Source organism: Cynocephalus volans, chromosome 9 (assembly GCF_027409185.1).
Source record: "Cynocephalus volans isolate mCynVol1 chromosome 9, mCynVol1.pri, whole genome shotgun sequence".
In the NCBI taxonomy this organism is placed as follows: domain Eukaryota; kingdom Metazoa; phylum Chordata; class Mammalia; order Dermoptera; family Cynocephalidae; genus Cynocephalus; species Cynocephalus volans.
In genome coordinates this window covers 76493288-76515477 of record NC_084468.1, presented here as the reverse complement: position 1 = coordinate 76515477, position 22190 = coordinate 76493288, and the positions used below count along the sequence as shown (strand labels likewise).

General features: G+C 38.7%; 1 protein-coding gene across 6 annotated transcripts in view; it reads right to left on the bottom strand.

Annotated features, from left to right (window-relative positions):
• Positions 1-22190, bottom strand: part of HERC3 (HECT and RLD domain containing E3 ubiquitin protein ligase 3) — a 117271-nt gene that overhangs the window by 50313 nt on the left and 44768 nt on the right. For 5 of the 6 annotated variants that reach the window (XR_010024426.1, XM_063107394.1, XM_063107391.1 and 2 more), the window contains exons 8-16: positions 19088-19218; positions 18358-18518; positions 16269-16345; positions 12153-12277; positions 10527-10586; positions 7240-7351; positions 6645-6834; positions 4506-4669; positions 4279-4392 (exon numbers count right to left, since the gene is read on the bottom strand). Coding sequence is in view for 5 of the 6 variants with exons in the window: in XM_063107394.1 (XP_062963464.1) it covers positions 4279-4392; positions 4506-4669; positions 6645-6834; positions 7240-7351; positions 10527-10586; positions 12153-12277; positions 16269-16345; positions 18358-18518; positions 19088-19218 (1134 nt within the window). In the remaining variant the exon portion in view is untranslated. Of the gene's footprint in view, positions 1-4278; positions 4393-4505; positions 4670-6083; positions 6196-6644; positions 6835-7239; positions 7352-10526; positions 10587-12152; positions 12278-16268; positions 16346-18357; positions 18519-19087; positions 19219-22190 lie in introns of those variants that run through there. The other variant, XM_063107395.1, reaches the window with a different exon arrangement.

Below are 22190 nucleotides of genomic sequence, written 5' to 3'. Positions count from 1 at the left end.
TTTACACATCTTCTGTATACTTATAGATTAAGAATCAGAGCTGAGGGCTGGCCTGTTAGCTCCATTAGTTAGAGCATGGTGCTGATAACACCAAGGTCAAGGGTTCAGATCCCCATACCAACCAGCCACAAAAATAAAAGAATAAGATCTTAGTCTCCTCCTGTTCCTCCTACTTTCCTAGTGAACCTTTGAAAACAAAGGCATTCCAAAGAGAGGCCAAGCTGATCATTAACCTATGCTCTTGCTTAAAGAAGATTGCATTATACATGTACATTAGTCAGGGGTCCAAGTCAGGTATTTTAATGTTCCAGTGATGCTTGGTTGAGATTATTGTTGAGTTTTTCCCCAGAAAATAATAACACTATCCTCTTGATAACATCAAGAGTTTGGAGCTCACCAGACCATCGACCACAGACTCCATGACACCAGAAACCCTGCCCATCATGGAACCCTAACATCTGACTCTACTCACATGCTAATCCCATGACTCCACCCCTCACTACCTCTTTGCATGCACCTGCATTCCTTCCCTCCCTTTAAAAACACTAAACTTTAGTCAGCTGAGGAGGCAGGCTGATAACTGTTCTCCTTTTTTCCCAGCCATGATAAAATCCTTCTTTCCAGCACTACTTCTGTCTTACTGATAGGCTCTTGGTGCAATGAGCAACCAAACTCAATTAGGTCTTTACAGCTTGGTCATCCCCCCTCAGCTGACCCCTCCCCCACCCCAGAGGTGAAAGAATCCTATTTTGCAAGCAAGCTGATCTTTCTACTAGAGAAGGGAAGAAGTTAAATTGATTGAAGGATCACCATTCTCTCAGTTCAGTGGGCTGGCTGGAAAGAAATCCAAAATTGCCTTAGTTATCCAAGGCCAAAGAGATGGTGCCCAGAGTGGGTAATCTAGAAATGGTCCCAGGGGAGCCACCAAGGCAGGCAGGAAGATAAAGAAGCCTGATAGAATCAAGGTGCCAGCTCTAAAGTAGGCAAAGGAGGGATGAATATTCAATCAAAGATGCTGCAGATCTATATGAAGCTCTGTTTATATGTCCATAATTTTTAATGTCTGAGTTTTTGTATTTGAAATATAATAATTTAATTTCACTGTTTTTTATCTTTTGAATGCTGAATATTTAGAAATTGTATTCATACTGGCATTTCAGTATCATGTGAAATAAATCTGAATGATTTGGGGCTTCTAATGTTATCCTTAACCATCCCTAACCTAGAAGGATGCATATGAACTGATCACCTCCTGAGAGGCTGCTTGTCCTGGGCTATCCATTCGCCAAAAATGAGTCCCACAAACCTCAAACTAGCAAAGTACCGGTGGACCATATTTCAAGTGCCCCTGGCTGAAATGGGATTACACTGTGGCCTAAGTTCCTTTTTTGAAGTATATGGAATAGAAGCAATGAATAAACAAATGGTACAGAACTGAAGAAGTGGGAACATCCTTTTTTTAAAACACCAAGTCAACCTTTCCTACACACAGCTAGGACTGGGGTCGGAGGCATTGCACAACCCCCTGCAGTGCTGGGGAGGAAATACTGCCTCCCTTGCCTTAGGGTCTGCCTTGTCTCACACGAGTATAACACTGGTACTCAGAGCCAAAACACTGTCCCTGTGTCCTGCACCTTGTCTGTCATGCAGCAACATGTCAGACTTTTTTTTTTTTTTTTTTCCAAAGATTTATGTTGTGTCACTGACTTCCTCACTTGTGCTGCCCTCTACGGGTGCCTACAAAGTAACTCACTCTATGTGCCATCTGGTTTTCAAGTGTAGATGATGGCAGGTTATTAATTAAAATAAACAAACCACTACCGCCTCTTCTTTAAAATGAGCAAAATCAGCCACTTACGAATGTTCCTTCTGCACAAAGGTGTTATAAGCCCTTTGTAATTTCTTTTTCCCTGCTGCCTGTGCACTGAACTCAACACTTTGCAAAGGTAGACAGCACATCCCATATATGTCTCCATTTTTAGTGACTAGCCAGTAGATGACATACATCCGGTGCTCTAGAACTGCTTAGTGAAAATTTTTATTAAGGATTCATTATATGTTAAGCACTCAGCTAAGTAAGGCCTTTCTATGCTTTCTCCCATTTACATCTCATAATACTGTTGTAACTCTCATTTGCAAATGAGAATGCTAGCTTACAGAAATTAAACTTCCAGAAGTGAGACTTGAGCACAGTTCTTCTTGACTGGAGACTGTGCTCTCACTATATGCTGTACTGCCTTAGCCAAACTAAAAACCAACACAAAAAAGTCCATTTATTTTTCATTATTATTATTTAAAAGTGGTTAAAATAAAGAAAAAAATCATATGTGAACTGGCTTAAGCACTTTAAGTTAAAATCCAAGATATCAAGAAACTTAAACTTCAATTTCTAATAGCTTTGTACCTTATTCTCATACAACAGAAAAATTCCACAGAAATCACAAAAGGTCACACTCATTTCATCTATTTTTTTAAATTTCTGTAATAACTTCCTTAATTATTGAAGAGAAAATGAGCATCTATTACTCAAGACCTGATTCTCAAATGTTAAGAGAAAAACTATAAAAAATTGTGAAAGTTGCTTCCATGCAGAGACTGCAGTCTCTGAATCTAGATTTTAACATGAGCAATTTCTTGTTCAAGGTCAAAAAAGAATTAGAGTTTGTGAGAATTATTTTACTCAGCATCAAGTCACAGAATGGGTAGATTAGAAGTCAGACGAGCTGGCTTTTATAGCTAACTGAGTTGATGAAACAATTGATTAATTTCTCTGGGCCTCCATTTCCTCATCTGGAAACAAAGCATTTAGCCTAAATTATTCATTAGGCTTATTTCAGCTCTTAACATTTTATTATTCAATGAATAATTATCACAAATTGATAAAACAGAAAATCTTATCTTTTTACAATTTCTAAATTCAAAGGTGAAAGCAGAGTTCATTGCTAGCCCCCATGTTAAATTTCCCATGTCAACACATTTAGAACACTCTAATTAATTTTTATTGAAAATTATTTTGTTTTTTCAGGTTAAAATATTATTAAAAATTACAACATTGTATCAATTTTTTAAAATTTCTAGAGAAAAAATACAACATTGCGTCTAGCACTGATCATCTATTATTTGACAAAGAAAATAATCTTGTTTAGTTAAATAAACCTATTTAAATGCCTTGTTTTTGGAGACCACTGCTGACCTCCAAAAACCCTACAGGGAAAATATCACCCTAATGCTGGTTATGAATCTGCTTAAACTGGCAAGGAATCACCTCAGATGTACATGGCTTTACTAAACACGATAACCAAATTCTCATTCTGTGTTCTGACATAACTCAAATTTACACATACTCCACAGACTGGGGATCCTAAAGAGCCTTGTATACATCCCAGGCCAGTCTGCACTCAAACTGAGCACTTCCTGTCATGCCAGAGTGGGTAGGAAGGAATCCACAGTCCCTTGAATGGCATGTCTAACATACGGTGGGAGCTGGGTCAGGGATGTGTGACATTTCTACACACATATTCCTAAGTCATAGGTGGCCTACAGGGTCCAGGCAGCTAACATAATATGACTGAAGCAGCTGTCAGAAAACAAGAACTAGCAAATGATCCTTTCCTCAATGCCAAGGATAAATCAATCTGCAATGGGAACCATGGTACACATAAGCCTCATCTCAAGAGCCACTACTGAACTCCAGCCAACTGGTGACATCTGGGAAGACAGGTCATGTTGCCAGATCTTCCAAAATTCAAGAAAACCTAAAAATTCATATTTTTGTGTATCTTTATTTCTTTTGTGATTTTAAAAATAACATAAAATTTTCCATCTTCACCATTTCTAAGTATACAGTTCAGTAGTGATAAATATATTCACATGGTTGTACAACAGATCTCCAGAACTTTTTCACCTTGCAAAACTGAAATTCTATACTCATTAAATAACAACTTCCCATTTCCTGCCTCCAACCCCTGGCAACCACCATTCTGCTTTCTGTTTCTATGAATTTGACTACTTTAAATACCTTGATTTTTTTAATGTTGGCAACTAATAAAATTTATAACATTCTTAATGACTACCCATTTATGACTCCTTATGACATTGGTGATTACTTAAAGTGCTTCAAAGTTTCCAGAATACGAAAGCCAGCTGGATGAAAAACAGATATGACACTAACATCAAAGTCAAAGACAAATTAGATGTCCTCAGATATACTTTTCTTGTCCTGATCTGGACTCTGAAAAAAGATTAAAGCTTTAAGATATGCTTTACATGAATTCTTACCATCCCGGCTTGATGCAAGAACCACATGAGGTAGTCTTCCTGAATGTCCACGAGACTGGAAATCTCAGGAATGTAAAATGTATCATATTCCACATGCTTCACTTTAAGATTTACCTGATGAAGAGCAAAATAAGGACAACTAAACAGCTTTCCAGAGAACATCTCCGTAGGGCATTTCATCCTACCATCTATTCACCCCTCACCCCATTGGCTTCTCCTGTGCTCACCTTATATAACTTCTCCAAGAGCTTGAGAGCTGCTGTAATATAATTGTTAAACAGTACAGGAATTAAGAATGTCTTTCTTCCCCTTAGTAGATAAAGGACTGCACCTTTATAGAGGTTTACCAGCTTCATAAAATATTTCGGGCATACCTGAGACCACCAGTTATCTTTAGAAAAAAAGAAAAGACATATTTCAACATGTAATCTTGAGCAAGTATTAATGTCTTCTGACTAGAAGATAAACATTAGTCTAAAATACAGTTTCCGAAAATTGACTTTAATAAGAATCCATTAAAACATTTCTGAAGAGTAGCAGCTGTACAAGAATCCCTGGTGCTTTTTTTTTTTTTTTTTTTTAAAGCTTGATCGGATTTTTTTCAAAGACTCATTCTGAAAACTACTCTAAAAATTCAATTCTAAGGCAAGATACACACATTTTGGGCAGGAGTGAAGGTCTACTGTGTTAGTCCAAAAGGCATTCATGTGTCCTAGTCCTTTCATCCCTGTTATCAGCCACCACTTAAATCCTGCACCAGGGATGCAAACGATGACATGCCCTAGAAGGAGCACCAATATGGCAACCAATCCCTTCCCTTCAAGAAGCATAATTAGTTGAAAACTACTGTTTTTGTTTCTCATTAAACAATGCTTTCTCATATCCAGACAAGAAGATTATACCATTGGCTTCTACTTTGTCAGAAATAAACTCAGCCATACTAAAATATTTAAAGAACAAGATAACATGATGTCTGAGATTTCCTTTAAAATATTCCAGCAAAAAATAAAAAGGTTGATGGGGGATTGTGATAGATCAGATAAAAAGGGCAAAATATCGACAGCTATTGAATTTGTGTGATGGGTATCTGTAGTATTCTCTCTTCTTTGTGTACTTTCAAATTTTGATAATTAGAAGTTAAAAATAAATTAAGTGTAATATTAAACAATTCTGATCTCTTTGTGTTATCCAAACTAGAAAAATAAAAATTTTAAGAAAACCCAAAACTTAGAAATCAGGAAATATTTCTCCAGAGATTGCCATGTATCTATCTCACATCTATTACAACACCTGAGAAAATGTGCTCCAAAAAGCTTTTGATCTTTAAAAAAAAAAAACTTGAGTACTAACACATTACTAGTGCTTTTATTACTATTTCTGTTGGGGTTTTTTTTTTTCCACAAAGGTGAAAGCAATATGGAAAAGGCAGTATTTCACCCTCAGGAACACAGGTCTTTACTCATAGGGAGACCATACTCAACATCCCAGTCCACCTGGAACAGAAGTTACTGAGTTGCAACAAACACCTAAAAAAGGGCCGGCCCCATGGCGCACTCAGGAGAGTGCAGCACTTGGGAGCGCAGCGGCGTTCCCACCACGGGTTCGGATCCTATATAGGAACGGCGGGTGCGTTCACTGGCTGAGCGCGGTGCGGGCGACACCAAGCCAAGGGTTGTGATCCCCTTACCGGTCACAAAAAGACCAAAAAAAAAAAAAAAAAAAAACCTAAAAAAAAATTTACCGGGGGGGGGGGAACAAAAAGGAAAAAGCCAGGTGGCAGACTTTCTGCACTTGATTAATAAAAACATCTTAGGCGCTACTCCCATGAGAGACACTCTCCAATTCACTGAGGAACGGAAGGTTCTTATCTCAGCAAAGTGTCCGGAGCCTGCAAAAATCAGTGTGGACTCAACTGTCCTAAAAAAGAAAAACAAAACAAACATTTGGTAAGTCCCTACGAGGTCATTTTCTTCCTCTCCTTTTTTGGAGACCTCTGTATCACCAAAACTATTCATTTAATTCCCACCCCCTAAATTAGGTATAGGAGAGAAACAGATAGACACTAATTTTTCAGGCACTACTAATTACAATGTAGGAGGAAAAAAACAGTTTAATGTTGAATAATCTAATGTCGTAAATACTTCAAAATCAACATTAATCTGGCATGAATTACTTCAAATAACCTAAATAATGGTTTAATTTGCTCAAGTTGCAAAAAGGGTTAGTTAGAAATTAATGGAAAGGAAAGAACTATTTAAATGCTAAGGTAATAAACATATTCTTGGCTCTCAATCTACTAAGAACCAGTGATCACACCAATAAAAAAATAAGCACAAAACCAGTGGTATTAAGTTTGGCAAATTTACCTAATACTTTGCTGGGGTTTGTATCCAGTCGCAGAATGGCCATAGCCAAGGGAATAGTTAACGTTACATAATACTTGGAATCCTGGAGCAGGGGAAACTCAGGTAGTATTAGATAGATTCTCATTGCTTCAACATCTGGTGGTGAACTCGACAACTGGGGTATCAGGCAACTTTCAAAGCTATTTAAAATCTGTACGAGAGAAAAAAGTAATGAGAAATTCAAACATAAATGAGACCTAGTTAATGTATATCTAAATTCATTAGCTATCTGATAGACTCTCAATTCTCATTCATTATGTACTCAGGACCTATATGAGCCAGGCACTGGTCTAGGCTCTCAGGACACATCAGTGATAAGAAAAGCCAAAGATCTCTGCCCATACAGATCTTATATTCTAGAGGGACATTTCTTCAAAAAGATTTAAGCCAAAAAGAAAGCAAAAGGTAGGTCAAATTCCGAAAGTGAATACTGTACAAAGTTAAGATTTGTACAAGTCTCTCATTTTTTCATCTTACTCTTTTTCTCTTGAAAGTTGAATTATTTAATTTAAAAATGCATTTTTAAGAATGTACTTTGTAAATGCAAGAAACATACCTGTTCGAGAATCATGGAGTGCTGAGAGTTCATTAACTTCTCAAATAACACTCTAGTTGAGTTCAAGTCAATCCCAGGGATTTTGGGACTTGTTTTAAAATGTTCATCAATTCTAAACAAATGAAATCAAAAGAGTATATAATAAAGAAAAACAAAGCAAACACTCTGATAGGAATTATAAACAGGTAAGCAAAATAGTTTGTCCTTACGGATCATATTTAAATGTGATCTGGCAGACAAGATCCACAAAAAACAATCCCCTTTGGGGAAGCCCAACAAAATAAAACCTCACCAGACTCCCTTTCTCAAGATGATTTTAAATTTTCAAATCTTTTCCCCTTCAAGTCAAAGTTCAAAGATCATCATTTCAAGTTGAGGCTCTCTTGAAGTTTATAAGCAGAGTATTATTTCTATGATTTACTCATGTTTTTTGCCTTTTTCTGCAATTGCAGTACATTGAACTAGATGTAGATGCAAAAAACATCCCCTGTGCAAACTGGCCCACTCATAAACAAATGGTCAGTAAAAGCTCCTTGTTAAATGCTTTTCTTAACAAAGTATTTAAAATAAAAATCAAATCTACAACAAATGCAAAGTTAATGTCTCTCTTAGTTAACAAAAGGGATAGAATTATATTCACCCAAGGCCTAATTTCACTGCTACTGTTTTTAACTTCCTAGCAACTAAATCATTTTTCTAACCTTAAAGTTTTAGCCTCTTAGAGACTTAGAGAACATCTCTTTTAAATTCTTATTCTTGAACCTACCACATCTATTAATTTACAAAAGAGCTATCTATTTGCAAAACAGGCTTCTGTTTATGAGTAATGGACATGTTTAGACAACACCCTCTGACAGCAATGTTAAAATTTATGAAAACATAAGTAGAGTTTCTAACATTAAAAAACAATTCATAATTATATGTACTGGGACCCAAGTGGTCAAAATAAGAGGAGTTGCTTGGACTTTGTGGGATCTTTTGCTGCTGTTGTTGCTGCTGTTCTAAAAATAAATCTACCCAAGACATACAAATGAATTCTGGTCTTCCATATGTAACCTTCCATATGCTTAGATGTCCTTTCTGCGATGTTGTTAAGAAAAAAGATTTTCTGAGGTACTGACTTCATACCTGGGTAGAAACAAGCTATGTAGGACACGAGCTGATTTGGGCTACTCTAAGGTAGCATCTCTCAAATAAAGCTCCTTTTCTCTAAGCATTTAGTGACCTATGTATGTGCTGCTTATCACACAGGGGAAAAGTGGGCCATAGAAATTATGTTTTCTGCTTCCTAAAATGTCTAATGTCTATATGTATTTATTGCTTGGTAATACTGGTCTTCATTTTGATTAGTTTCCTGTGATGTATCTTGTATAAGGTGGAGGAGGAGGCTTCTTGAAATAGCACAGATGTCGATTTAAAAAAAAAAAAAAAGGAAACGCTTCACCCACAGCTCTATTGAATCCATGCTTTTAAGAATGAATAACCCAACAAGTCTGACCAAGAGCCATTCCCAACCTTCATAAAAGCTATTCTTCTACTACAGAGTGTCTCAAACTTGGTACTAACTTTTGGGAATAGATAATTATTTGTTGGGCAGGTGGGACTGTAGAGTTTGGCAGTATCCTTGACCCCTATTACTAGATGCCAATAGTACAGCCCTCCCTCATTGTAACAACCAAACATTTCATCAGACATTGCCAAATGTCCACTGGGAGCAAAGTCACCCTGGTTGAGCTCCACTGCTCTAGAAGACCAACATCAGCATAAAACGCTAATTAGTAAACATGAAAGAACCAAATGAGCTCATTCCAGCTGCCCTAATGATACAAGTAAATAACTTTGTAATCTCTAACTGTAACTAAAGAGTTTCTAAAATGAGCTCTTGCAACTCAGTTAGGGACATATTTGGGAGGTGGGGGCAGGATGACATTTAATTTTAGGTGTCAACTTCACTGAATTAAGGGATATCCACATAGCTAGTAAAGCATTGTTTCTGGATATGTCTGTGAGGGTGTCTGTGGAAGAGATTGGCAGTTGCATCAGTAGACTGACTAAGGAAGATCCACCCTCATCCAATACAGGTGGGCATCATCCAATCAGCTGAGGGCCCAGATAGAACAAAAAAGACAAAGGAAAGGTGAATTGTCTCTCTCTCTTTCCTGGAGCTGGAACACCCTTCTTCTCCTGCCCCTGAACATCAGAACTCCATGTTTTCTGGCCTTTGCACTCTGAGACTTGCACAGTGGCACCCCCAGGTTCTCAGGCCTTTGGCCTCAGACTGAGAGTTATACCGTGGCTTCCCTGGTAATGAGGCCTTTAGATAAGGACTGATCCATGTTACTGGCTTCCCTGGTTCTACAGCTTGCAGATAGCCTATTGTGGGACCTCTCAGCCTCCATGATCATATGAGCCAATTCCCATAGTAAATCCCCTCTCATTTCTCCCCCTACACACACACACACACACACACACTCTCACACACACACAAGGATACTTCAAAAATTTCACAGAAGAATTAAAATATTATATGAACATTTCCATGAACTTTTTGTATTACTCTCATACACACACACAATTGTCCCATTTCTCTGAAGAACTCTGACTCATACAGTGATAGATGGGGAGGGGTGGGACTCACACACAGAACTGAAGTCTAACTCATCTTGAGATCTCATTAGCCTGGTTACCAGCAGAAAAGGACTGAACGATGATCAGGACTTAGGATCACCAAAGATCCAAATCCATCACAAGACATTCTGCTGCATCGAGTTCCTAAGGGGGATATTTGCAGAAGGGATGAGGCTAAGCAAAGAAGATTCTATTTACTATCTGGAAGTTTAGCCTCAAACATAATTTCCTGGTAAGCTGGCCTGGACCTGGAACTTACCCCGAAGATCACTCTTTTTGAGAAAAGAAAAAGCTATGGGAAAACAAACCAAAGAAACCAAGGAGATTATTTAAAGAATTAAGAATTTAAGAACAAATACTGTGCACATGACGGGGTTAACATTTTAGAATACCCTGAAAATCTTACATTTGATTACACCAATTTTTTCTGAGATATAGACTCTTTCTTTGGTAACCGATTCTCTGCCAACCAGGCGTGAATCAGCACTGCCCTTCCTGATGTCCCCTCATTCATCATTATCAGGCATTCCAATTTTTACGCAAAGCATCAGCTTCCACTAAATTAAGGCAAACTGCCATCAAAGAGAACAGAAGTCTTTCACAGCCTTTGCTGAATATTTGTATCATATGTGGGTTTTTTAAGACTCTAAGTCACTTACTTTTTTTCAAGAAAACTTCCATTCCAACACGCTGCAGAAGATAATATCTGAACAACACCACTGGTCCAGAAAGAAAGAAAAAAAAAAAAAAAAACAGGAGGAAGGAGGAAGGGAAGGCTTTAATGATTACAAATAAATGGTTGTTTAGGCATCAGCAATAGATTAGTCATCTATTCTAGGTTCTCATTAATAGCAGCTCTTTCTTACCCAGATGAAGCCTTGAAAAATGTACATTTGCTTTAGAGAAACAGTGTGTCACATCCCAAAATGAACAAAAACTTAAGTTTTTCATTAAGTCATGATAAAAAAAAAAAAAGAGTATCAAAGCTCCTGCAAGAAAAACTCTTATCCCTGATAATGATCTTGAACATTCTTCTAACACCAACCATCTAAGATACTCCCTACCTCACCTCCAAACACAAACACAGAATAAACTCAAAAAAGAGAAGCCGAGCTTTTGTTATTTCCCAACACAGAAATTATCTTTGCAAATTAATAAATGAACAACCTTCTATTTTGTTGCCCATCTGAGAAAGAAACTAAAAATGAGTGAAGTGAGTGCTTATTTCTATTACCTATTAAACAGGATCTGGGAAAACAGTTAGTTTCCAAGGACCCAGAGTGAAATTGCATGTCAGGAACACTGGATCATCTTATTTAGCATAAGGAAAAAGGAAGGACTGAAACAAATACAGGCTATGGCTACATAAGGGATTGCAGTAACTTCTGTTAATCACAGGACTGGGTTCAGGAGAGATCTTTAGAGATCATTTCTTCAATCCTTTCATTTTATAAATAAGAAAACCAAGAACTAATGGTGAAGTGTCTACAGCTCCCCCACTCACCCCCAAACTAGCTTCTTCCCCTTTCCCATCACCCTTCCAGCCTGAACTCCTTGGCAGAGCCACTCTAGGGTCAGAGGAATTCTGAGGCTGTGTGGAACTGCTCTAGGGCATTCCTAATGATCCCTCACTCAAAGATACTTCCTACAGTGCCTCGGTTTAGGGTCCCCCCATCCCCCCGCAATCTATGTCATAAAGCAATATCTATTACGCACATTTCTGGGAATGACCATCCCTTAGTGCACAGAATTTGATTTATTCATTCCCAAGAATTAGATTCTCTGAAGAAAAAAAATTGAAATGCTGAGGAAAGACAATGGAAATGGGTAAAAATGTGCAGAAAAAAAATTCTCCTTTAAGACTAAAATAAACTTGATAAAAGGCCTCAATCCTATTTATTGTATTTTTTTCTTTAACATTTCAATCATTTTGAATGAAAAATGCTAAAAAAAGAAACCCATTTGGGTTATATAATAACACTGAGATCTTGTAGCAGAAAGACCAACTCAGGCCTCATCCATCAGGATTTTTAAAATCTTACACTGAACAAGGCAGGTTGAGGAATATACTCTGTGTGAGAATCTGGGAGCAATCCATTGTTATTTGGTGCTAAGAGGACCAAACACTGAAAACTTGCAAAAAAAAAAAAAAAAAAAAAGATTCCCTAAAATGTTAAACTTCATTTACATTCACAACATCAATATGGAAGCAGGGGAAAATCACTAAACTAGAAAATTCCAACATACTTTGGAAAAAAATAAAATATAGACATGCATCCACATACTTGATTGTATTTGCATTGTTGTGTTCTGAGAGTTTTTGCCTCCAAACTGCTATGGTTTCATCATTTATTAAACTGGTATAATGTGCTTGATTCACAGTCCTGAAGTCAACAGCAGGAGAAGAATTCTGGAGAATTAAATATAATAGTAAAGAAGAGAAATTACGTAGTATAGATCTTTTCCTCTCTCCTTCCCCCCACATATTCTCCATTTTGTGTTCTACTTATGAGGGGAATGCTGCAGTGCCTTGCCCAGATCCTCTCCCACACAGCTCATTCATTCCCTGAGCTGCTGGGAGTGCAGGCTCCTGACAGCTCACAGCTGGACTGCTCTCAAGGACTGGCCATAGCTATTGCTTCACCCTATCACACCAATGGCAGGTCAAGGTATGGTATAAAGGCCCAGACCCTTGCCTCGACTCAGGACTGGCTGAAGGGCCCTCCAACTTCAGAGCTCCCCATGGGATTGCTGAGGCCTCCATTACAAGTGAATTGCATTTCAGCTTCTCCCTCTGCCCAATTCTGCCTCCTTTATCCCTGAATAGATGTTCTGCTGGAGACCACTCGCCCCCAAAATCTTTGAGTCTCAGAGTCTTGTTTCCCAAAGAAACCAACTCAACACCACTTTTCCAGACTTCTTTCCGCTTTGCTTTGAGTCACCACACTATCAAAATTTTTAAGGTATTAGTCATTTGCCCTAATTGTTCACCAAACTCCAACAAAATGTGTTATAAAAAAGATTTTAGTTATAATCTATATTGCAAATAACTTACTAAAACTTAATGCCTCTGAATTTCTTGCTCCAAGTATATATCTATAAACTTAAAAGAAAAGTGACAAAAAATACATCAATAACAGCCTTGAAAATTCCAAATGCTGCCTAACACTATACATCCTTTATTAGGTGAGATTAAAAGAACAACATAAGCACTTTCATTTTCTAAATTCCTTGTTTTCAACTTATTTTCCCCAAATCCTGTTCTTGATTGAGACCTAAGAAAAAAATTGACAGTGCTTTATACCTCCTACACTTATTATTAGTGTAGAAGAAAAAAGTAACATTAAAGCATTCATCCATCAATTCATAAGATCATCATTTTTTTCTCCTTTGCACCTTCACATAAAAACACAACTTTCAAAGTATATTTTCTTGGTTACTTTTCCATAGTTAAGATACCATTCATTATAGGGGGAAGGAGGAAGGCATATAATAAATCAGAGATATATGACAAAGTTTTTGATCATATGGTTCTTGATAACTAATCTACCAAAATGGCCACAGTCATCTAATGAGAGAATAAAAATTATCTTGAAATACATAGAGGAAACTCATAAGAAAAAGTGGACACTTGGGCACACACAAAGATTGCCTCTCTTTTCATCCTGGTTTTAAAACTATTGTTGTTATATAGATTTTAATTATTTCCCCCATTCAAAGTGGCAGCTGAACATCAACTCTAACACAAACTTACAATAAAATATAGACTTGGAACTATTTTCTCATTCTTCACTGCATGTCCAATAAACCACAGACGCCTTGGGTGAAGTACAATCTCAGAATCACTTAATGAACCAAGAAAAAGCATCATTTTTCTATGCCTTCTAATAACATATAGGCCAAAAAGGAAAACTTGCTCTAGGTCAGTGTTTCCCAACTTTGGCTGGACTTTGGCTTGCCAGGGAAGCTTTTAAAAATTCTGATGGCCAAGTCACAGTCCAGACCAGTTAAATCAGACTCTCTAGAGGCGTCAGTATTTTTTAAAACTCCCACATGACTCTAATGGGCAGCCAAGGTTAAGAATCATTGTTCTAGGAAAAAGAGAATTATGTCACCTAGTAGTCTTTGAGACAGACAAGACACAGACAGACAGACAGACAGACAGACAGACAGACAGACACACACACACACACACACACACACACTCTCTCTCTCTCTCTCTCTCTCTCTCTCTCTCCCCTAACAATCCCAAACACGTTCCCTCTTCAATCCAAGGAACAAAATGAAAGAAAAAGGAGAGGCTGTGGTTTACATTCACTAAATTTCCAAAACCTAGAATCAAAGGTAGCAATGGAGTACCTAAATATAACTCCTCCCTTCTCTTCTTCCACCTCAAGGCCTGGCATTAATGAATGAGTCAACATTTTGTAAACATGGAGACTATCTCTATGCAGATGCTTTTTCTCCGTTCTTTTAGGTGACATGGTAACAGGGTAAGCACATGATTTGATCACTCTGTACCTAAATACAATCTATGGTTAATAGTTAAGTAAAAGTATATAGGTTTCGGTGTTAAAAAGAAAAAGCAACACCTTCCCAAGTAATATTCTATTTTTAGCTTTTCTTTATCTCACTTTTTTTTTTTTTTTTTGTCGTTTTTTTCGTGACTGGCACTCAGCCAGTGAGTGCACCGGTCAGTCCTATATAGGATCCGAACCCGCGGCGGGAGGGTCGCCGCGCTCCCAGCGCAGCACTCTACCAAGTGCGCCACGGGCTCGGCCCTATCTCACATTTTTGACACATACTTCTCTTACCAGTTATTTAAACTTTAACCTGCCCTGTCTCTCTTACACTATGCCACTTCACTTGCTTCTCATCAATGTGCTGTTATCCAGGCCCAACAGTATTAATTACAATAAATTTAAAATTCAGCTACATATATCAGATACCATTATATATAAAAGTAATAAAACTAAGTTTTATGTTGAATTTCACCAAAAAATTAAATTTGGACAATATTATTCAAGTCAGTTTCTTAGGGAAATTAATACTTAACACTCTACTACTTGTGAACAAAAAGTTATTAACCTGCAGAGATCCAGTGCTTTTCATATTTTGCTTTACTGACATCTTGAAACAAAGAATAACCTCAGCTTTCCTCAGGATTTCTCTGTGAAGCTCTGAAGCTGGGTTTAAAATAGGTTTAAAAGAGCAGTTCTAAATCACCCAGATGGCAGCACTAAACAGCCTTCTTCAGTCTCCTGACCTGGAAAACAGCTATGGATCAGTTTTAGCTATCCAACCTGTAGCCTCAGGCTTCATCAGTACCTTTTCTAGTAGAATATAGAATTATACTGACTAGAAGACAAGAACTTCATGTATTTAAAGATGGCAAAGTAGGGGATGGCTGCTTAGCTCACTTGGTTAGAACGTGGTGCTGATAACACCAAGGTCAAGGGTTCAGATCCCTGTGCCAGCCAGCTGCCAAAAAAAAAAATTCTAAAGATGGCAAAGCATCAGAATAATTTTCCAGGACTGAAAAGGACCCTTGTTTCCACAGTTGCTCCTTTTCTTTCCAACCAATTCTGATTCCATTATCATCACTAACAGCCCCTTCACTGCTCCTTCAGGGGAAGGTAAAGATCAATGCACCCACCACACATAGTTGGTGCTCTTGAAATGCTTGTTGACTGAAAGCAAGAAGGGTGGGGAAGAGGAAGAAGAAACAAGAGAAAGCACAGAAACAGGAGAAGGAGTGGAGGCTGAAGTTATCTGCAGAACTTTTTCAGACTGAGTTCCCTGATGAGAAAGAGTGGAATGAATTAAAACGCTGTCACAGATAACAGGATTCGCATTCTACCTTAAACCTGGAAAGACACTGTAAGATTGTTCTTCCTGGTTTATCCACTACAGTGATGCAGGAGACAGCAGATGGGAAATTATAGTGTGTGGTCATGAGTAGATTATAAATAAAAAAAGATATCTGAAAATTGTGATATCTCTTTTATATATAGTCTATACTCAATCACATCAAAGAAAATCACTAAGTTCTCAAATACCAAGCATTTGTTGCTACTCCACAAGGAAAGAAACAGAAAGACAAATTAATGCCAAAGTAAGCACAAACTCTCTAAACCTCCTTAAATTTCTCTTGGAACAAATATGAATATAAATGAATAATTTTAAATTACAAATTAGAACTCCATGATTGTAATACCAGGAAAATTATTGGAACTTCAAGGGAGCAAATGGAGATAACTTCTTCAAGGTTTAGTTTGCTTATTTTAATAAGATAAAATTGGTAAAAACAAAGAGTAACACTGATCTCATGCAATTGTTTATTAAAATAAATATTGGTTCACCATTATTCCACCCCCAAAGTAATAGTCAAAAAATTTTACCTCATACTTGGAGCAAAGTACAAAAGTTTGGTCTCCTCCAGAGAAGATCTGCTTAACAATATGATATTTAAAGCGATCTGTCAAAAAAATTTCCAACAGCATATTTTTCAATAATTGAGGTTTCTCCTTGATCCCCTTTTCTAATATTCCAGAATATGCTTTAGAGTGGTTTCCTAGCCACTTTAATTATGCCAGAGAAGAAAGCTTCTCTGTGGCTCTCTGCCCAGAACTGTTTTTGCTTCAATTAAAAATAAACATATAAAATAGTATCCTCCACTCTAACTCTACCTCTGCCCCCCTCCCCAACTGCCAGCTAATCCTGACCTCGTTTCTATTTTTTATTCTAACTCTGTCATGCCACTAACCTCAATTCTAAAGTGGGCACCACTATAAACAGTAACATATGCCTAACAAATAATTCAGTACCTGAGTGTGATGGTCCCTAGCCCCTTCAGGATGAAGTTTGTAATATGAAGACCTCCATTTCCTGCTCCCTGCATTATCTCCTATCACACTGTGTCCATGCTGACACTCTAATACCATCAAATTGCTTTTATTTCAAATACATCATGCTATTCCATATCTCCATGTCCTTTCCCTCTACCACCCCCCAGCACACACTGTATTCTCCATGAATGGCACCTCCTAAAGCCTAATTTGAATGGTGCTCCTAGAACTATGCAGCTCTGTGGTACTCAGCAACTGCCCGATCCCACACAGTCTTCTACCTGGCTAACTCCAAATCATCCTGGTAAAACACAGCTCAAACTTTGTCTAACCAGAATACTCCTTGATGCCTTCCTCCATACTCCCACATTACCACGAAGGTTCCTAAAACCACAGAATTTACATAATAAATTGAAATTTATCTTCTTATGTTATATAATCATTCTGGCAAACACTGAAGCACAAATTTATGGCCATGTAGTTGAGTTGTAATTCAATTTCAAAAATTCATGCCTTCAGATTAACCTACAAAAATACTTGAGCTTCTAAAATTGGTATATGTCTTAAAAACATGTATTTCACATATGAGTACAATCCCTTGGAGAAAAGGAAATTTACAAATGACAGACAAGAGGACACCAAGCTATTCTGCTTTTGGGAACATCATGAAAACATAATCTTATTTATTTCATATTTTAATTTCCACTGCATTTTCATGTGCTAACATATTCATTCCATAAATGTATTGAGTGACAAGTTTATGCCAGGCCCTGTGCTGTATGCTAGAGCTACAAAGAGGAAAAGAGTCCTCATCCTTAAGTTTCTTATAATCTAGGGAACTTATGGTTATTATTGTGTGAAAAAATTCCTGATCAAGGGGCTAGCTGCTTAGCTCAGTTGGTTAGAGTGCAGTGTTATAACACCAAGGTTAAGGGTTCCTATCTCCATACCAGCCAGCTGCCAAACAAACACAAAATTCCTGTTCAAGCCATAAGTGTATCACTTTATAGAATTCAAAATCAAAATTAATTATTAAATTACACTTCTTAATGACTCTCCAGTTCCATTTTCAGCCTCTGGATTTACTATTTCAAGATGAGGCAGTCAATCCATATGAATGCCTGCGTTACTTTGATTTCCAATGAAATGAACACTCTGCTATTAAAAAATTTTTTAAGAAAAAAAAAGAGGCATGAAAAGAAATCACATCATGTTATGACCAAAACATCAATAGCAAAGTGGAGATAACATAGTACAAGCATTAAGAGTACAGTCTTTAAAAAGAGGCAGACCTGCCTCCAGAACCTATGTGATCTTGGGCAAGTTATCTCAACTCCTTAAGACTCAGTTCCCTCTTCTCTAAGTGGTTGTTATCCCCATGTTAGAGATGAAGGAAGTGAGTCTTAAGGAGTTTGAATAACTTGTCCAAAATAATATTCTCTGCTTTATTTATTCTGTAGAATCTCAACTACAGAGCTTCATGCACAGTAAGCACTCAAACACTTGTTGATTGATGTTAAAAAAAAAAATCCCTCATATTCATTCCCTCCAAAAGACCTCAAGGTTAATAACATACGTATTCTGTAAACAGTTGTTTTTATCATTTATAATGCCATTAAATTCCAGTGAAAATCACTCTTACCAGCTCGAGCTGAAAGCTGGCCATGGTGGGCGGCCCAGTAACCCTTCACAGGGGATGGGCACTTAACATTACAAGTGTGCCCAGTTCCTAATTGACCTCTTGCTCCACAACCAAATGCATAGATGAGTCCAGAAGAAGGCACGAAGGCTAGAGTATGTTGTCTGCGGAAAATAAATTAAATGAACTCATCAGCATGGTTTCCACTGATATGGATCTACACTCAAACTCTGACTTTTAATTTCCACACGCAAGCACGGCAATTCCTACGTTGTCCCTGTAGAGCCTCCCCCATGTGAGCATGTGACTCTCTTTGCAGTGGCTAGTTCTTCATAATACCATCCTTCTCTGACACTCTAGATCACAGGGAGGATGGCAGGTCATGCAAAGAACTGAATGACCTGCATTTGGCCTTTGGGATAAAGGAGAAGAAGCAGGTTGACCCAGGCAAAGTTCCAAGAAGTTCTTTGGGACTCACTTCTTCATCTCTTGCCCACATCCTGCTACTCTTTATCCCAAAAGAAGCCTACTGTCCCCAGGTTGCTCTATTTACAACACTCCTTTGCCACACCTTACTAAGATCTGACTTTCTCCGAATTTCACCATAGTTGTACATACAGTTAAGATTTCTTATTATGATGGTGGCTAGGAGGAATCACATTCTTCATCACTACAAAGACAAGATCCATTTCTGGGTCTTAGTATATATCAAAAAGCTCTCAGGAGCACTCACCTGCCACAAGCAATCTGAGTTACTTCACTGCCCATCAACTCCAGAACTCTTCTTGGATTAACCTCATCATTCATGGAGTCATGTCCAAGTTGCCCGCAAGAACCAGCGCCAAAAGTAAATACACCTCCACTCTAACAAAGAACAAACACCACGTGTGTTAACTGTATCTCTGTATAAAGAATTTCTATTACAATGGTCTGTACAAGAATATTATACTCACTTGATACTTGGCCAAAATCATTTCTTGAGAACATTCATTAAATATAAAAATAATAAAAAGGGAAATTAAGACTACATCTTTATGGAAAAAAGACAGCATTGCTCAAGGGAATATGTGTCATCTATAAATTCTAAGAATTGTTTAAAAATACAATGATGTGTCAGGAGGCAAAATAAAAAAAAAAAAAAAAACAAGAGAAAGGCTGGCCGCTTAGCTCGGTTAGAGTATAGTGTTATAACACCAAGGACAAGGGTTTGGATCCCCTTACCAGCCAGCTGCAAAAAAAAAAAGGAGAAACAAGGAGGTGAAAGGAGATGATTTTGCATGATCATTCACATACAAGAAATTAAGTATTCCACAAACTCCTTGATAAGTAAGCTTTTTTTAACAGCTTTATTTGAACAAATGCTAAGGCATTTTTTAAAAATGTCACCCCTTACAGAACTCACAGTCCACAAGGCATTTTATTAAAGTGAATCTAGACTAGTATTCACTCAGTATGAAAACATGTTTTTGGCTTCTGGTCAAGATGGAGGAATAGATGGTCCCCAGCGTCACTCTCTCCCACAAATCAACCAATTTACAACAATTAAATAACAATGACAGCCAAGCTGGGGCCGCTAGAGCTTAGGGGAAGAGGAGAGACCAGTGGTGTTTATGAAGGCAGGAGAAGCCACAATGAGAGAAAGAAAGAACCACTCCCACCATTTCGAGCCCTGGCCACTTCAAGGCTAGAGCTGGTGAGTACATGGAGCAGGAGCTGGCAAAAGCCACAGCTGTGTCCTTTCTATGAAGTTGTTTGGAGGCAGCAGGGGAGAAGAGGGACTTGGTAGCCCCCAGGCCAGCAAGACCACTAATAGGGCTCCCATGGACCCACATAGGAGCGAGGAGCCACAACAACTGAAAAAAGGAGCCACTCAGAGGCCAGTGAGTCATTGCAAGGGACCAGTGCATGGGCCATCCCATGCAAAGTGTTTGGAGTGCAAGCAGTGGGAGAAATGGGCCCACTGGGGGAATGTTGAGCCACAGCAAGGACAACTGATCTGCCCCCCAATCAGCATAGGACAACTCTGTGTAGACTGGTCAGGAATATAAAACTATAGAGGGAGCAGTTTGCTGAAAAGACTCAGGCCTAGACCAGAGTTTCTACACAACCCAGGTGAACCAGATCTCACGAGACCCAGAAGTACCTACAGAGTCAACAATTAAAACCTGAGCTGCACAAAAAACCTTCCCCAGGGAATCAGCAGCAAAGCAGTAATTTAGCTCAACCACAGGGCTCAAGTGCTGGTCCCCACAGGAAGTTCCCCCATTTTAGAAGTAAGCAAAGGACAACAAATTAGTTCCAGTGCAGAGTTTAAGTGGTGGGAACAGTGAATAATCCCACACAGAACTGAAAGAAAAAACAAAATACCCACAGACCAGAGACAAAGTTTGATATTAACTAGTAAAGGTCTCACTTCACCAAAAACACCTATAAAACCTAGAAGGACTGGAAGCCCCCTGGGCTACTAAGCCAGGGAAGAGGGAGGGCCGGAGGCCTCAGCCATGCCGCCCAACACCCACAACAAGCCCAGCGATGACCACCAAGCTGCCGCAGGAAGCGCCCTGGGCTCCTGAACTAATGCAGTGGGGGCCCAAGGGCCTCGGCCATGCCCCACTAACACCCACACCCAGCCCTACAACCACCACCGGGCTGCCACAGGAAACACCCCAGGCTCCCAAGCTGGGACACTGGGGGGCCGAGGGCTTCAGCCACACCCCCCTGACATCTGCATTCAGCCCAGCAATGACCAAGCCACCACTGGAAGCCCCCTGGTCTCCCCTGCAGGAATGAGGGAGGTGCCACAGGCCTCAACCATGCCCCCTCTCCTTCCTCCTTCTCCCACCCTATTTCCTTCCTCCTTCCCCTCTCTCCATCCCACCCAGCTGCTCCACAACAGCATCTTAGAATGTAAAAACAGGTGGAGCTGGGGACCAACCCTTCCTCCTGCAACCAGGCATGCCACCACTTCCACGGGGCCCACCCAGGGTCCTGAAGCATGGATCGGGGACCAACCCTTTCTCCTGCAACCAGGCAAGGAGCACATCAAAAACACTTCCATGTGGGTAGCCCACCACAGCCACCACAATAGCCACAGCTGCTGCAAAAGCGGCTAGATGCCACAACCACTGGGCAGATGGCTCACCAGCTACTCGAGTGCACTGACACAAGGTGAGTCATCAGTGGAGACCAAAGAAAAGAAGAGGATATCTCTCTCCACAAAGCCCATTCCAGAGTGACAGAAGAAACATCTACTCCACAATAATAGTGAGGGACCTGAACACACCTCTCTCAGCATTGGACAGATCATCTAGGCAACAAATCAACAGAGTAACCATTACTCTTTCAGAAGGAGAGAAGAAATCTAGGGTTATCAGAGGTGGGAAGAGGGAGGGAGGGAGGGGAGGATGGGGAGAGATTGGACAAGGGGTATAAAGAATAAGTAAGATGTGTAATAGTATATATGCTAATAATATTGATTTGATCAACATGTCAACATTGAACCCTCAAAATATGTATAATCAATCATGATTCAATAAAAAAAAATTACTGATTAAAAAAAAGAAAATATGTTTTCATTCTCTCTGGAATATAACTGTATTTAGAAGCAAAAGAAACAGACTGATAATTTTAAAACATTAAATTGCTATTTTTTAAATATATTTAAATAGCTTGTTTAAAGGAACATAGGACATTAGGACATTGTTTTATATATACTACATTTTTAAGTTTTTTATATTGAACTATTTTTAAATATTACTAAGAGAATCTCCACATTACCACAGATGAAAACAAAGACATATAAAAAAGCTGTCTTTTTCTATTCCTTTGGAAAACAA